Below are 17,624 nucleotides of genomic sequence, written 5' to 3'. Positions count from 1 at the left end.
AAGGATGTTGCCCAGGAAGCGCCCAGATGTGTTACCATCTTGTGGGAGGCTTCTCTCATGTACCTGCATGGGAAGCTGGAGCTGATAGATGGGAGCTTACCCCGTCTCACGGATTTGAACTGCCAACCTTAATGTAAGCAGTTCAGCCAGCACAAGGGTTTAATCCATTGTACCACCGCAGCTCCTGTGGATGAGGTGCAGCATTGTGATTCGGCAACCTCAGTGGCAAATCGGGGCAGTAGCAGGGCAACCCCAGAGCCCTGACCGGCAGCTGATGCTTTCCTATCACATGTGGGGAAATGTCACCACATGGCTTAAGACCACAGTAGCCCTGTTATTCCTAATACATGGCACAGTGCCCTACTATGGTGCTGCCTCAGTTCACCCACGGAGCCGCAGGAGAAGTCAACCTATGGCATCTGATGGGAAAAGTTTTTCAAATGCAGGTGTCTTTATTAAGACAATCTATTGTGTGGTCTTCCTCATTTCCACGCTTCTCAGCATTCCTCAGTCTTTTCCAATGAATCACATTTTTATTGTAGGATAATAAGTTAATGTATTTCCCATTACTTTAAAAACATTCCTATACAACACTCATATTATTGAAGTTTGTTTCTAACATCAGAATATAGCCAGGCATGAGAAATGTTTGTCCTTTTGAAAATATCCCACCTATTTTCCGCAATAAAAATTAAAATTGTATCAATGGAAAGCAAAGGCCTTTTCTGAGTCAGTAATGTGTTATGTACTTTTAGGTCACAGAACAAAACTAGGTGGACTGCACAGCCAAATGAGCAATTTACCCCTCATTTCCATTGCGTTATTGATAATCAGACTTACCTGTGCAAAGCTGCTCCACAGATACTGGAAACGGAGGCATACACAATATTTCCATAGACTTGGAACTGATACATAGGACAGCCGCCTGGACAAAGGACATCTGCTCTATCCTTTCTGAGATCAAGCCCTCTTGTGAAACACGTAATGGCAGTGGGCACTGAAGAGGAAAAGAATGAAATGGCATATAATATGGTGCCTCATAAAAAAAAATCAGCATACCATCTGCTGTAGGGTATATGATCTTAATGCCATCACACACTGACAGTAAAACATAATCCCTTTGAGATGCTGTGAGTTTTTTGGGCTGTATGGCCATGTTCTAGTAGCATTCTCTCCAAACATTTTGCCTGCATCTGTGGCTGGCATCTTCAAAGGTTCTCTTTGTTTAGACTGAACTACCCTTTCCCCTCCTGCATGGCTAGTCACTGTGTTGTCTCCTCTTTAATAACAACCTCTGAGGATGCCTACCACAGATGTGGGTGAAACATCAGGAGAGAATACTTCTGAAACATGACCATACAGCCCAGAAAACTCACAGCAACCCAAAAGATAAATGCCTTATAGTATCATAGAGTTGGAAGAGACCATGAGGACCACCTGGTAGAACCCAATTTTGCCATGCAGGAAAAAACACAATCAAAGCACCCCCAACAGATGGCCACCTAGCATCTGTTAAAAATCCTCCAGAGAATGAGACTCCGCAGCCCTTCAACACAGCATATTCCACTATCAAATAGCTGTTAAAGTCAGAAAGGTCATTTCTAGTGTTTAGGTGGGATCTATTATTGATAGTAATATTTACAAGTCATTTTGATAACCATTAGAAGCCTTTCTAAAAACTATAATTGCAAGTTATTCAGAAAAAAAAATATGCCTACTGCAAGAAACTGTTGTGAGGGCTAATTTATGATCCAGAATATTCACAGTGAAATACAATACACCTTAATATTTTCAGAGGCTTTGAAACTGGCTGGTCCTTACAATGAGAAAAAGGGTGTTCTCTTTGATCCTAATTTGTCATTTTAACCTCATAGCAGCGTATTAGTGAAATCTTGTATTTGTTTAATCTTCAAAAACCCATGGGTCCTTGGCACCATTTGCTGCCAGGATTCTGGAAGTTTGTGACAGGCCTTTGGCTGGATGTCTTTGCTCTAGCAAAAATCTGTCATGTGTTTGCAGCCCATTCAAAATGCAGCAGATCAGTTAATTTCCACTGACTCCCTGGAATTCATATTAGCTTTAGGGGTTATTAATTGTATTACTGCCTTGTGCACTAGGGAAACAAACTGCATGAGGCAGGCCCGTAGCCAGGATTTTTATTGGGGGGAGGGGCTGAGTTTGATTCGGGGGGGGGGCTAAGTTTGATTTCGGTGAGGGGGGTTGTTTGGAGATGGTTTTAGTTATATTTCAGGTTTTCCCAATGAAACAATTAAAAATTTAACTGAGTTTTCAATATTCTGAAATAATTTCTGATACAGTATCTCTATTGGCCTCCCATCCAAATATTAACTGCATAGCTTTTCAAATAAGATGTTCAAGGTAGGACAGCAAGTGTACTATTTTTGAAATTATCATGGATCAATATTTTTCAGAATCATTATGTAGGTTAGGGTAAAGGTAAAGGTTTTCCCCTGACATTTAGTCCAGTCGTGTCTGACTCTGGGGTGTGGTGCTCATCTCCATTTCTAAGCTGAAGAGCTGGCGTTGTCCATAGACACCTCCAAGATCATGTGGCCAGCATGACTGCATGGCACGGTGTTACCTTCCTGCCGGAGCGGTACCTATTGATCTACACATATTTGCATGTTTTCAAACTGCTAGGTTGGCAGAAGCTGGAGCTGACAATGGAAGCTCATGTCACTCCCCGGAATCGAACCTGCGACCTTTCAGTCCACAAGCTCAGCAGCTCAGCACTTTAACCCACTGCGCCACCGGGGGCTCCATGTAGGTTAGGTAGTCCTAATTGGTTGATAGTGCTTTTATATCTGTTTATATTTTTTATAATGTGCTAATGAACACCTGGGTACAAATTCTTCTTTTCCCCCCCATTTAACCCATTGCGCCACCTGAGGCTCCAAAATTCTTCCTAACAATATAAAGATACAGGAATGCTCCAGTTTGTGAAGTAGATGTGCTCCACAATTCTACTTTTTTAACAGAAAATTTGGCACCAGAAACAAAAATAATATAGAAAGAAGATGGATAGGTCCTTGCACCTCAAATAATAATAATAATAATAATAATAATAATAATAATACAAAATTATAATCTGCCAGCTGCAAAAGGCCACCTTACTTGGATCTACACACATTATTCGCTGATACATCACACAGTCCTAGACACTTGGGAAGTGTCCAACGTGTGATCCAATACAACAGCCAGCATAGTGATCTTGTTTGCTGTACTAATCTTGTTTTGATAATAATAATAATAATAATAATAATAATGATGATGATGATGTTTAATGCATTCCTGCAGATTGTCTGATCTCAAACTAACAACATGCATATCTAAAATGAAACAGACAGATCAGATAAACTTTGAATAAGTAAACAAAAATGATTGCAACCATCTTGAGTGCAAGTAAAGGCTTCTTCCAAATGCTTTCTTGTATGATCTTCTCTTTCATCAATCTCCACTTTCTATTTTGAGGGCCAAATTTAAAGATCTGTGGTTTCTATACTGGAATAGATGGTAAAGCAGACTTATTTGCTATCTCCTTTTCTCTGTTTTATTAAATATTGTATTGGCAGCTGCTATTTATTACCTTGCCTATTGTAGCCCAATACATACAGCTGTAGCTTGATCAGTTAGAATAAAATCCTACTCTTTTCCAACTCAAGTCAACATGCAACCCAATTTCCAAATTTCCTTAATCATCCTAACAATGACTTTCCTGGTGAAAACTCCCAGCTAAGCAGATTTCAAGGAAGAAAAGGGTGGAGCCGGATATGTAAAAAAGAAATCTGCCAGAAGCTTAATCTGTAGAACTGTTATCTATATGGATGTTCCTCACATATTTCCACGAAAAATTGTACTTACAACTCTCTTTGAGTATTTAAAACTGTTATGGAATTAAGGAATAATTTATTTATTATTGATTTATTTATTTACTACATTTGTATTCCGCCCTCTCACTCCGAAGGAGACTCCGGGCGGCCCTACAGGTAGGCAACAATTCAAAGCCTTTAACAAACAAACAATAAAATAAACAAATAAACAAACAAAACACTTAAAACATATGAATATTAAAACCAATTATTAAAATCACACCGTCCAAAATCGTAAATCAAGACCGTTCCATATTGTCATATCTGTATTCCATGTTTGCATATTGCGCTAAGCTTGTGAACCAAAGGCTTGGTCCCACAACCACATTTTTACTTGCTTTCTGAAGGCTCTAATTTCGCTGGAGAGTGAGTTTCATAGGTAAAGGGCCACCACTCAGGGCTCTTCCACACAGCCCTGTATCCCAGAATATAAAAGCAGAAAATCCTACATATGAGTGTGGATTCAGATAATCCAGTTCAAAGCAGGTATTGTGAGATTTTCTGCCTTAACCTCCTAGCTGGCTCATAGAGAGAAATATATTCAGACAGGTAAGCTGGGCCGGAACTGTTCAGTGCTTTATAGGCTAAAGCCAACACTTTGAATTGTGCTTGGTAGCAGACTGGCAGCCAGTGGAGCTGATGTTATAGGGGGTTGTATGCTCCTTATACACTGCTCCAGTGAGGAATCTGGCTTCCAAACAATCTTCAAAGGCAACCCCACATAGAGTGGATTGCAGGAGTCTATTTCGGATGTAACAAGAGTGTGGACCATCGTGGCCAAGTCCGACTTCCCAAAGTATGGGCATAACTGGTAATTTAAGGTATCTGAAGTTTGATATGGAACAAACTGCCATTTTTTTCCTGGAAAGTTTACAGTGCAACATAATTTCTACTTGTGCAATGTAATATTATACATATCTTCCTTCCAAGTGAGACAATATAGGAATACAAATGTGTAAATGACTACATAATAGCATGAGATATTAGAGCAGAAATTTGTAACTTTTGGTTTTACTATCCAATGAAATCATGTCATACATAATACATTAATTTTTTTGATATATAATTTCCAGCTATCCTTAGATGCTACCAGATTTATATAAAATGACTCTACACTTAGAGGACACTTTTGGTCCTTCTTTTTCAACATCCTTCTCTCCTAGAGATATTACTCCTTTGTTGGCTTTCACTGTATTTGTTCAAGAATAAAAAGAAAACTAGTTTACATTACTGATTTTCCCCACAGATTCCTTTGGTACAACGAACCTTTGTTACAGTTACGTAGGTTCTTTAAGAGTTTGCCAACTCCTCCGATATCTGATGAATTTTCAGTCCTCAAAGATCAAATTCACATATTTTGTGTTTAAAACACACCAAAGTCTTCACTCACCATTTTAGAGAGAGTTCCGTTTGCTCCTTCTGGTGCTAACAGAATTTAGAAATGCAACACCTCTTTCCACCTCTATTTTTAATAGAAAAGGTCTGCTTTTTTCCCTGTTCTTCCAGAGGAGCAAACTATAGCTTACAAATCTGTTGTTCTAAATTGTAGAATTTCAGATTTTGTGACATAATTATGTAACACGTGCTTTTAGGCATTCACTCCAATAATATTTTCATCAGTTCCAAATTGTTGTTGTTTATTAGTTCAGTCGCTTCCGACTCTTTGTGACCTCATGGAACAACCCACGCCAGAGCTCCCTGCCAGCCTTGGCCACCCCCATCTCCTTCAAAGTCAAGCCAGTGACTTCAAGGATACCAAACAACCATCTTGCCCTTGGTTGGCCTCTCTTCCTTTTTCCTTCCATTTCTTCAGTTCCAAATAATGAGTGTATTAAAATCTCAAGCTCTTGATTGTTGTTGCATGCCTTCAAGTTATTTCCAATTTATGGAGACTCCAAGGTCTCCATAAACTGGAGAGAAAACAGAGTTTTCTAGAGTGTGACTTTGCAAGGGAGGAGTCAAACCCTTGTTTCCAGAATTGCAGTCCAACACTCAGGCCTCTACATGTCTCTAAGTCTTTGATTGCTTCTGATTATCTCAAGGTATAGAGCTTTTGTGAAGATTCACTTGATTTTCTCCAAGTACATTATTTAAATCTATTTTATAGGCCATCTTGCTCACTACAAGGCTCTACATACAATATGTTTTTCTCTAATCTATTTCCTAGACTCTTCCCAGTGACACAGTTGTATACTAGTGCACATTTAAGTGGCACTAAACCTTCGATCAGTATTCCAAAAATGTTGTTTTTACAGTTTTTTATAATTTAATAAATTGATTTAACTATTGCCGTCAAAACATCAAAGAAGATTCTATTCCACCAGATTTATACATGCCTCTCTAAGGGCCCTTCCACATAGTCATGTGTCATATAACCTGGAATATCAAGGCAGAAAATCCCACAATATCTGCTTTGAACTGGAATATCTGAATCCATACTGCCATATATTCCAGTTCAAAGCAGAAAATGTGGGATTTTATTCAGCTGTGTGGAAGAGGCCTAAGGCAATCCCAGACAATAACTGACAAAAGGGATATTGCGGCCTCGATGCCAACAAATCTGGAGTTTAGCTTAACTGTACAGTAGCAGGCCCAATCGTGGACCTAAAGTACCACAAGTAGCCATCTTTACCACTATAAGCAAAATATCTTAAGTCTTAAATGCAACACCTGAGCTGCAGCTCAATAAGAGAACCGTGTTACCAAGTTTACAAAGTGACAAAAATCAAAGAATTAAACTGTCATCCCTCCTAAATGGCAATAAAAAGTTATTTTAACAAACATGAACAACGCATGTAAACATTCAGATGTAACAGTAATGAAGTAAGTAGCTGAATCTCAGGGCCTTTCCATACAGCCCTATATCCTAGATTATCAAGGCAGAAAATCCCACAATATCTGCTTTGAACTGGGTTATCTGAGTCCACACCCTCAGTAGCAGATAGAACAGGCATGGACCAACTTCAGTCCTCCAGGTGTTTTGGACTGCAACTCCCACAATTCCTAACAGCCTCAAGCCCTTTCCCCTTTCAGCTGCTTAAGTCAACTAACCCAGAATATCAAGGGAGAAAATCCCATAATATCTGCTTTGAACTGGATTAGCTGATGCCCTTTCCACACAGCTGAGTAAAATACCACATTTTCTGCTCTGAACTGGAATATATGGCAGTGTGGACTCGGATAACCCAGTTCAAAGCAGATATTGTGGGATTTCCTGCCTTGATATTCTGGGTTATATGGCTGTGTGGAAGGGCCCTGAGTCCACACTGCCACATATTCCAGTTCAAAGCAGATAATATGGGATTTTATTCAGCTTGTGGAAGGGGGCTCAGCTTTCAAACAAAAGTATTTTCAGGAAGAAGAAAAATGAAGCTTACAGAAGGAAGAGCCACATCTGATAGGGGAGTGATGAATGAAATAGCAAAGAGATGTGTGTTGAGAGAGAGAGACACTGGAAGCGAGTGCAAAAATAAGCATGATTATTCTGTCTTCCAAAGCAAAACCTTTCTTGGAGAAACCTTTGTGTGTGTGTGTAGGAATAAATCTCCTATTTACAGTGGAAAAGGTAGAGAGATCCAAGGGCAGCAGTGCATTCTTTCAAACTTTTCTCATTATACATTGACCAGTTCTTAATAAACACAAAGCAAAGGGAGTCAAGAGTTTCAGCTAAACATGAGAGAATACTGGGTTGTGTGAGTTTTCCGGGTTGTTTGGCTATGTTCTAGAAGCATTTTCTCCTGATGTTTCACCCACATCTATGGCAGGCATCCTCAGAGGTTTCCCACTTTCCCTCAGAGGTTTCCCTTGGAAACTAGGCAAGTGGGTTTTATTATTTGAGCATATTACTTGAGAATACCAAAATGCTGGACCACTCTAACAACCACCATGTCAGACTACACAGAGAAGCTATTGAAATCCACAAGAATGAGGACAATTTCCACAGAAAGGAAGAAACCTTGAAAATGAACAAAATCTGTCTATTAGTTTTTAAAAAAAACTCCAAATCAGGACAGTAAATAAAGAGGAATGCCCAAGCAACAGGGGAATTCCAGACAAGAAACAATCAGGGCCAGCTAATCACCTCCCAACAAAGGATCCCCCAGGCACCAAGCTTTGAAGCTGCAAGGCTATTCAATGCTAATCAAGGTGATCAATTGCAACATTCACAAGAGTTCTTTCTTCCACCCTGGATACAGTAGAGTCTCGCTTATCCAACATAAATGGGCTGTCAGAACATTGAATAAGCTTAAATGTTGGATAATAAGGAGGGATTAAGGAAAAGCCTGTTAAACATCAAATTACATTATGATTTTACAAATTAAGCACCAAAACATGTTATGCAACAAATCAACAGAAAAAACATGTACATTATGTAGTAATTGTATGTAGTAATTACTGTATTTGTGAATTTAGAACCAAAACATCACACTGTAATGAAACAGCTGTGGATCCAGGTGGAAGGTAGACTGCGTTGGATAATCCAGAACGTTGTATGAGCAAAGATTGGATAAGTGAGACTCTACTGTATATAAACCCCACTTGCCTAGTTTCCAACAAACCTCACAATCTCTGAGGATGCCTGCCATAGATGTGGGTGAAACAACAGGAGAGAATGCTTCTGGAACATGAATATAAAGCCCAGAAAACTCACAGCAAACCCAGTGATTCCGGCCATGAAAACCTTCTACAAAACATTGAAAAGAGATTACTTTGCACTTACCTGAGGCCATTGCAGGGCTGACTAAAAAGAGGACACCTGTATCCAAAAGGGGAAAAAGGAGAGGCTGGTCACCAAACTCTAGGAACTGAAAGGCACCAAAGCTAAAATCTAAAGCCAGCCATAGGTTTTTAAATGCGTTGTGTTACTGTTATTGTTATTTGCTTATTTTGCTTATGAGTTATGAATTGTTTTTGTATTATTGCTGTTATTGTTTATTGTTGTGTTGTGGGCTCGGCCTCATGTAAGCCACACCGAGTCCCTCGGGAGATGGTAGCGGGGTACAATTAAAGTATTATTATTATTATTATTATTATTATTAAATCTGGCCCCCTCCTTGAAACTTCAATACATCAATGATGGAGGATGGGGTGGAAGAGAGATCCTAAGCAAGGCATGGGCAAACTTCGGCCTTCCCTCCAAGTGTTTTGGACTTCACACAATTCCTAACAGCCTACCAACTCAGCTCTAAAGAAGATATACTAGATCAGGCAAGGGCAAACTTGGGCCTTCCAGGTGCTTTGGACTTCAGCTCCTACAATTCCTAACAGCCTACCAACCCAGCTCTGAAGAAGAGATAATAGATCGATCAGGAATGGGCAAACTTGGGCCCTCCAAGTGTTTTGGGCTTCAACTACCACCTTTCCCAACAGCCTCAGGCCACTTCCTTTCCCTCCAGGTGCTTTGGACTTCAACTCCCACCATTCCTAACAGCCTCAGGCCCTTTCCTTTCCCTCCAGGTGTTTTGGACTTCAGCTCCCCAATATTCCTAACAGCCTACCAACCCAGCTCTGAAAAAGAGATACTAGATCGATCAGGCATGGGCAAACTTGGGTCCTCCGGGTGTTTTGGGCTTCAACTCCCACAATTCCTAACAGCCTCAGGCCCTTTCCTTTTCCCCTTTAGCCGCTTAAGCCTGAGGCTGTGAGGAATTGTGGGAGTGGAAGTCCAAAACACCTGGAGGGAAGGCCGAAGTTGGCCCCTGCTGCCTGCCCTAACCCCATCCATCCATCCATCCATGGGACACTATACTCACCGCCGAAGAGCAGGGCCAGCTCCATGGTTGCACCTAGAGGGAGAGGGAGGAGAACGGGGAAGTCAGGGCGAGGAGAGGGTTAACCCGAGGGGGCTGCTCTCTCTCTCTCCCCCTCCCCACAAGGGAGGCCAAGGCAATCAGGAGAACCCTCTGGCTCCTGATTGGCGGAGGGCTGGGGAGGGGTCCGACCTGAGGCGAAGGAGGGCACCTGAGGCAAATCCTGGGCTGAGAAGCGCGCGCGCGCGGCGACAGGAGCCGGCACCAAAAATGACACCCGAAGACGCGCGCCTTCTCTCAGCCGCCGCGAAGGATACAGGTGAGAAGGGAGGAAAGGAGATGCTGGAGGAGGCAGAGGCGGAATGGGAGAGAGGGAGAGAGAGAGAGCCTTCGCCGCCGCCCTCTTCCTCCTCCTCCTCCTCTTTCTCCAAGGTGCCTCTCTGCTTGGACCGGAGCTGCGCGCCGAAGGGACCCTGGCTTTAAACCCTGCCCTGGCGCGTGAGCAGCACTCGGTGGGGAGGCACTGGTGGGGGCTGGGAGGCCTGGGAAGGCGCTGGACCCGGCGAGGAGGGAGGGAGGGAGGGGAGGGCGCGGAGGGAGAGCCCTTGGCAAGTGTCACCTCGGAGAAGACCAAGCCACCGCGGGGGGGGGGGGGGGGGAGGGGGGCAGTCCCACCCTCTGCCATGGAGGGACACCCAGTTCAAAGCCCCCACCCCCGCCTCTTCTACGCCACACGCCCAGGAAGCAGCATAATCCACTGCCCAACAGCTCCTATCATCCAGAACAGGCAATGGGCAAATTTGGGCCCTCCAGGTGGTTTGCAGTTCAACTCCCACAATTCCCAACAGCCTTCCAAACACGAATCATGGAACATGAAAGGCACTACAGACTATCTCAAACAGAGAAGTGGCAAATTCAAGATACTCCACTTAGGCAGAAAAAATGAAATTGGAAGGGATAGCCAATACTCCAGAAGACAGGAGCAGAATTCAAAATGATCTTCAGAGATTAGGGAGATGATTCGCCAAAACTAACAAAATGAAGTTCAACAGGGACAAGTGCAAGATACTCCACTTAGGCAGAAAAAATGAAATGCAAAGATACAGAATGGGGGACACATGACTCGAGAGCAGTACGTGTGAAAAAGATCTTGTAGTCCTCATGGATAACAAGTCCTCGTGGATAACAATGTGATGCGGCAAAAAAAAAAAAAAAAAAGCCACACCTGGAAGACTGTGTCCAATTCTGGGCACCACAATTGAAGCGAGATATTGACAAGTTGGAATGTGTCCAGAGGAAGGCGACTAAAATGATCAAGGGTCTGGAGAACAAGCCCTATGAGGAGCAGCTTAAAGAGCTGGGCATGTTTAGCCTGAAGAAGAGAAGGCTGAGAGGAGATATGATGGCCATGTATAAATATGTGAGAAGAAGTCATAGGGAGGAGGGAGCAAGCTTGTTTTCTGCCCTGGAGACTAGGGCGCAGAAGAATGGCTTCAAACTACAAGAAAGGAGATTCCATCTGAACATTAGGAAGAACTTCCTGACTGTGAGAGCTGTTCAGCAGTGGAACTCTCTGCCCCATAGTGTGGTGGAGGCTCCTTCTTTAGAAGCTTTTAAACAGAAGCTGGATGGCCATCTGTCAGGGGTGCTTTGAATGCAATTGATCATTTTGGTTGGACAGGTTCCAGGTTGTCCATATTTATTTATTTAAAAGGTAAAGGTTTCCCCTGGCATTAAGTCCAGTCGTGTCTGACTCTTGGGGTTGGTGCTCATCTCCATTTAGAAGCCAAAGAGCTGGCATTGTCCATAGACGCCTCCAAGGCCACGTGACCGGCATGACTGCGTGGAGCACCATTACCTTCCTGCTGGGACAGTACCTATTGACCTACTCACATTTGCATGGTTTTGAACTGCTAGGTTGGCAGAAGCTGGGCCTAATAGCGAGAGCTCACCCTGCTTCCCGGGTTCAAACTGCTAACCTTCCAGTCAGCAAGTTAAGGAGTTTAACTCGCTGCATCAGGAGAGCTATTTATTTATATGCTCTTATTTGTATCCCACCTTTCTCTACCCCAAAGGGGACTCAAGGCAACTTTACATATCACAATTATTCAGTGCCTTTGAACAGCAACAGTTAGAATACATTAAAATAAAAATTTAAAAATTAAAATTAAATGCAGATTAAAACATATAAAACATTGCAATCACTATTAAAATCACGCTATCCACAATCATAATTTGGGCTTGTTCCAAATGTCTTTGCATGTAATTCCATAGCTATTATTGCAGTGTTAATCTCCAAAGGCTTGATCCCACAGCCAAGTTTTTACTTTCCTTCTGAAGGCCAGGAGGGAGGGAGCTGCTCTAATATCACTGGGGAGAGAATTCCACAGCCAAGGGGCTACCACTAAGAAGGCCCTGTCTCTCATTCCCACTAGATGCATCTGTGAAAGAGGTGGGGCCGTGAGCAGGGCCTCCCCAGATGATCTTTATCTCTGAGATGTTTTATAGGAGGAGATACGTACCTATGGAGTTTGTAGTTTATTATGGCACCAGACCTCTCTGACAGAGATGCATAAATCTCCTCAAACTAAAAATCTCAGAATTCCAACTATCATAATAGCTATCACTAAAAGAAACAGTGCGGTTGGATTGGGCACAACTTAATAGAAAAAACATAAAACTGGCCCATTTTATTTGATGGAGTAGGAAACTACATTTTAATTTAGCAACTACAGTTTAGCAAAGTAATCAATGTCATGAATAGGTGATATTTACTAATAAGATACTCATTGAGATCCCATAATGAATTTCAAAACATTTTCCAGAAAGGGGCTGGAAGCCAAAGCAGCTATTTCAGGATAGCTAAACTATGATTCCTGTTTGGTTGGGAATTTTGAATTTACTTAAATTTTCTGTATGATTTCATAAAACACATTGTAATTCTGTAATCCAGAAATTACCAAAGTGTGCATAGTCAAAAACATATGTTTTGTTTTGTTTTTTGTCGTGTCATCTTATATCAACTACGCTTGATTTGGGGGAAGTTTGTCCCAGTAAGATCCAAGATTGAGGGGAGGGGGTCATTTCTGACATATTGCCACCCTAAGGCAAACCAATCCTGAGGATTTATTGTCAAAATTTGTTCGGGTGGGGGTGTCTTTGTCTACCTTTGAGGTTGAGTGTAAGGTGCCCAAGGTCACCCAACTGGATTTCTGTGGAGATTCATTTCTTTCTTCGATCTATATCAGTGGTTCTCAACCTGGGGTCCCCAGATGTTTTTGGCCTACAACTCCCAGAAATCCCAGCCAGTTTACCAGCTGTTAGGATTTCTGGGAGTTGAAGACCAAAAACATCTGGGGACCCCAGGTTGAGAACCACTGATCTATATACTTAAGTCTTTTGGCTTCTCTCCTGCCTGCAGATGTCACCCCAAAGGATTAGTTAGTCCTTTGTCTGGGATGGATTATCCATGAAGCTCTTGCTTCAGTATAGTTTAAATCAGTAGTTCCCAACATTTTTTGACCATGGACTACTTGACCAGGGACCACTCTCCAACATTAGTATCAAAAGGGTTACAAATCAGTTTTTGGTCAACTTTAGATTCAGTTTGGTTGTTTGGAGTGTTGATTCAGAAAATTGCATTGGATAGACCATATCAGCTCTAGTTTCTGATACAGAACATATGTTATCCAGTAGTCGCCATCTGCTCGCCCACAGAAAAGCATATTTAATAAGCCTAGGCACTATAAAAGGGGTCCGTGAGACCAGTCACTCTCATTGCAACGGTGTAGTAACAGTGAGGCCATGGATATAATTTAGTTCTTACGGACCACTGGTGGTCCACAGACCACAGGTTGAGAACCACTGGTTTAAATCAACACCAGAGAGCCAGCCTTAGGGGCTCTTCTACTGAAAACCTCTTTTCTTCTTTTGTCTTTCTCTTTTCATATCCTAGGATAGATTTCCTGAAACAACAAATTTAACTTTTCTTCTTCTTTTAATCTTATAAGAGCATCCTATGTATTTTCCCCTGTTTTATACCTGAAGGTGATATTGCACAGGCTGTCCTGCATACTGCTTGCTAGAGATGCCAAATATTCCTATAAGAACTGCATTTCTTCTTAACATTCAATCCACATTTTATCCCAACACATATTTAAAGTTAGCATGCGATATGCTATTTTGGGTCGCCCAGAATATGTTATGTCATGGTACTAAAGATTTGTTCCCCTGCTTCTGAGGAGCCCTGAATAATATAGATGGCATGTAAATGACAGGAAGATTTTGCCTGCAGTTCTGGCCATTGATAGAAGGAACTTGCTGGTCTGCACTAGTGTCCTAATTGAAGAGATGAATGGACAAATAAATGCTCTGTTTTACTGATGAAGGATGAGATTATTTCCTTCCTCATAGCACAGAACATTCAATAACACTCTCAGCACAACATCAGAGAGATGTTCCCTTTTCTGTCCTCTTTCATACATTTTGTTGGCTAAATGTTTGCATGTCCATGATCCAATTTTTGACACCAGTTGGCTTGTTTTGAATGATATACAGAGCTGCCAGTTAGTCAGTTGTTTACAAGATTTCACTTGAAGTATTTTGGTAGATTGCACTTGAAATATTTTGATATATTACTAAATATATAAACACAAATATAGCCACTTGTAAAATAAAAATATTGATGAAGAAAACATCATACAAGACATAAATATTTGCAAAAGCATGCTCATTCACATTATTGTGTTATATGAGCTAATCTTCCTTTCCTTGATTTTCCATCCTCTTGGATAAAGGGGACATCAATTGGGGGACTCAATTTTTCATATTAAATCTATAACAAATATTAAGCTTACAATTCTAACATCAGATTTCTACTAAGTTTTCAGCTGAAATGATATCTGCTATTATCACAGGTCTCAGATCTTTGAGTGACATTCAAATAAGTTTATGCTTCTTAGAAAGATTTCCCCCTTTGAATATATATTTTAAGAATTGAATGGATCTCTAATCATTTGGATCTTTGCAATAGTAAATGTATATCTACTGGCATTATATAAATAGAGCAATATTAATAGATAACAAGTGAGCATTCCTTATCTAAATTTTTCCCAAATCTAAGATTTTCCTCATGGGTGGCTGAGAGAATGGCACCATTGTTTTTTGATGGTTGAATGTGTACAAACTGTGTTTCATGTACAACGTTATAATCCCATAATACCTCCAGGATATGCATATGAAGGTATGTATGAAACACAATAAATGTCATGTTTCTACTTGGGTTCCATATGCAAGATATCTCATTATGTACAAATATACAAATTTAGGTATTCCTTTAAAAAAATTGAAATATGTAATGTCTGTACCTAAGCATTTTGGATAAGAGATACTGTATTGCGTATGACTGGATAGACAGATTATATATAGGTGATAAGCTGCCTTGAATAATAATAATTATTATTATTATTTATTTATACCCCGCTACTATCTCCCAAGGGACTCTGTGCGGATTACATGAGGCCGAGCCCACAATACATCAGTAATAAAAAACAATAACAACAGTAATACAAACAATAAAATAAAACTCATCACAAAAATAAGCAATAAACATAACAGTAACACAATGACGTTTAAAAACCTATGGCTGGGCCAAATGTAGTAATTAAAATTAAAGATAATGCTGAGCATGAGCAGGTGAAATGTGACTAGGATAGACTTTTCGGAGAGGGATGGGGCATTCAGATAATCCTAGATCATTAAGAAAGTGCATTTAGGGACATATTGCTAGGAGTTTCCTTATTCTGGGAAGGCACACTGGAATTGCCTTTGGGCTGAGAAAGGCCAGAAAGAAATATTGTAAATAAATAATAAATTGTAAATAAATTTGATAACTTATACACATAGCTATTGCTGTATTATTCATTGTTGAAGGAAGGAGGACTGCCATAACTCATTTAGAAATCATTTTAAGCACTCTAGAATGCTGGAAAGGGCTGCTAAGATTCTTGATACTGAAGATGAAATGCAGATGATGAAGAGAGGGAAAGGCACAGCTGCTAATTTTTTAAAAAGTTTTACAAAAGGTAGGAAAGTAGGAAAACTGCTAATAAATTTCCTGAAGCTAAACAATTAAAAAAAAACCCCACACCCTCAAGACAGGAGGTGTGATAGCTCTTTTTGAGAGTATTGGGTAGGGTACTGACCTAGACAGTATCAGGTAACTAGGTATAACAAGGACCTTATCACATGGTGTGGGTGGGGGGAATCATTTCCGCAGCTCAGCAGATGATAGCACTTCATCCTGAAGTGGGTTGTTTCATTTCAACAGCTCCCATTCCACATGTACATTCCCCACTCTTTTGCTTGAGCTTCTCTGTGTTCAGAATCATCACACGGGCAAGTTCTACCCCCCCCCCCTGTATTCTTTTTTTTTAATACGTGAAAATCTTCAAAATCCCAGAACATATCTACATTAGAGTAGTGACATCTTTCTATTGTGCAATTTCTTTCAGTGACATAAAAAAAGAATCTGCATGTCAGTACTCCCAAGAATACCACCCATGGGAACTCCCACTGCTCCATGTTACTGAAACAAAACACATCTGGAAAATCTGACAGATCCTATCTCACATGTTTTAGAGCACTTTCTCCCATTTTTAGTGCCTTGGGGACTCAGAAGACAATCCCCATCTCTTCTTCTCCCCTCCTCCAATACACTTCAAGACCATTTCAAGGATGGAAGGCAATGGATGACTCCTGGAAGTCACAAAATGTCATTTGATGAGCTCCGTGGCAAGTCATCCTTGAAATGGATTACAAGTGTGTGGAAATGAGGAAACACCAGTGTCTGATGAGGTCCTTAACCTAATGTGTAAGTTAATTTCAACCTATACATTTTATGTATCCATAAGTCCACTAATACTTTTAATTAAAGTAATTGCATTCCTTGTACAAAAGAACCCTGTCCCTAAATTAATTGGTCATTGTCTGATTACTAGCTGTCCTAAACTAGAAATACAAAACCACAGCTATGTTTTTAAGAACTCGGCAGAGTCTCGGTTAGGTGTATATTCCAGATGAGTTGCGTGAATGCTTTTTTCTTCAAATTGCTTAAGTAGCCTGTTCTTCAGAGCAGAGATCATCCTGGCAGAGTGTGCTTCCACTTCTTTGCTTGTGTTGGACGTGAAATGTGTATTTTTTCCCTTTTTGCTGTATCTGATTCTGCAACTGATTAGACATGCTGTTCCTTCCTAAGGTAATGATATCTTAATATTCTGAGGAACAGACATAGTTTAGATATAGGACCTTCTTTGTGTTGGCACCCTGACTTTGGAATGCATTCCCAAGGGAGATAGTTTAGGCACCAAGGCTGTACTTCTTTCAGCCTCACATTAAAATATTTTTAGCTCCCACAAATTTTAAAATATGACAGTTTCAATTTATATTTTATCTGGGAGAAATAGCTTTATACCTCATGAAATCTGAGTTTATTTTTACAACATCTACTATTTCATTTTATTCAGTGGCTAAATTTTCTTTCCACAATCCTAAAAATACTCCTTAGTAGGAAGCTATGGTTTATAAATATTTATGATAAAAGGCATTTGTTGAAAGATTTGTATTTATAAGTTCTTCTTTGTCTTGCTTTGAGTTTATGTCTTTATACTGATATTGTATTTCATAGTATGTTTATATGATTTTAATTTAATTGTGTCAGGTCCACTGCCCTGAGAGGACTTTATGATCTATAATGACAGTAATGCATCCTCTTTGTTATTATTTCTGTTGGCCCATCGCACTTTCCCTCCTGCTTGCTCTGATTTAACAGATTATAAAAATGGCCTCAGAAGTTAACCACTGGGAAAATTCAGAGACACAGAGAGAGCTCAAGCAAGAACTCATGCAATTTATGGCAGTTTAAAGTGTGCTACTTAGCAGATTTATTGTGGCAAAAGTTTTCTTGTAAGAGAGCCAACTTTGTCAG

At 40.6% G+C, this 17,624-nt stretch overlaps 1 protein-coding gene across 3 annotated transcripts in view; it reads right to left on the bottom strand.

The window, feature by feature from the left end:
* Positions 1 to 10,156, bottom strand: part of COCH (cochlin) — a 38,058-nt gene extending 27,902 nt beyond the window's left edge. Inside the window, exons 1-4 of one of the 3 annotated variants that reach the window (XM_067462868.1) lie at positions 9,852 to 10,156; positions 9,644 to 9,676; positions 8,611 to 8,646; positions 841 to 997 (exon numbers count right to left, since the gene is read on the bottom strand). In XM_067462868.1, coding sequence (XP_067318969.1) covers positions 841 to 997; positions 8,611 to 8,646; positions 9,644 to 9,668 — 218 coding nt within the window. In that variant the 5' untranslated portion in view covers positions 9,669 to 9,676; positions 9,852 to 10,156. Of the gene's footprint in view, positions 1 to 840; positions 998 to 8,610; positions 8,647 to 9,643 lie in introns of all 3 variants that reach the window. The other 2 variants (XM_067462867.1, XM_060759698.2) reach the window with 2 other exon arrangements.
* Positions 10,157 to 17,624: the final 7,468 nt, after the last annotated feature.

This window comes from Anolis sagrei, chromosome 1, assembly GCF_037176765.1.
Source record: "Anolis sagrei isolate rAnoSag1 chromosome 1, rAnoSag1.mat, whole genome shotgun sequence".
In the NCBI taxonomy this organism is placed as follows: Eukaryota; Metazoa; Chordata; class Lepidosauria; order Squamata; family Dactyloidae; genus Anolis; species Anolis sagrei.
The sequence above is the reverse complement of the archived record's forward strand: the minus strand, read 5'-3'. Positions and strand labels throughout refer to the sequence as shown.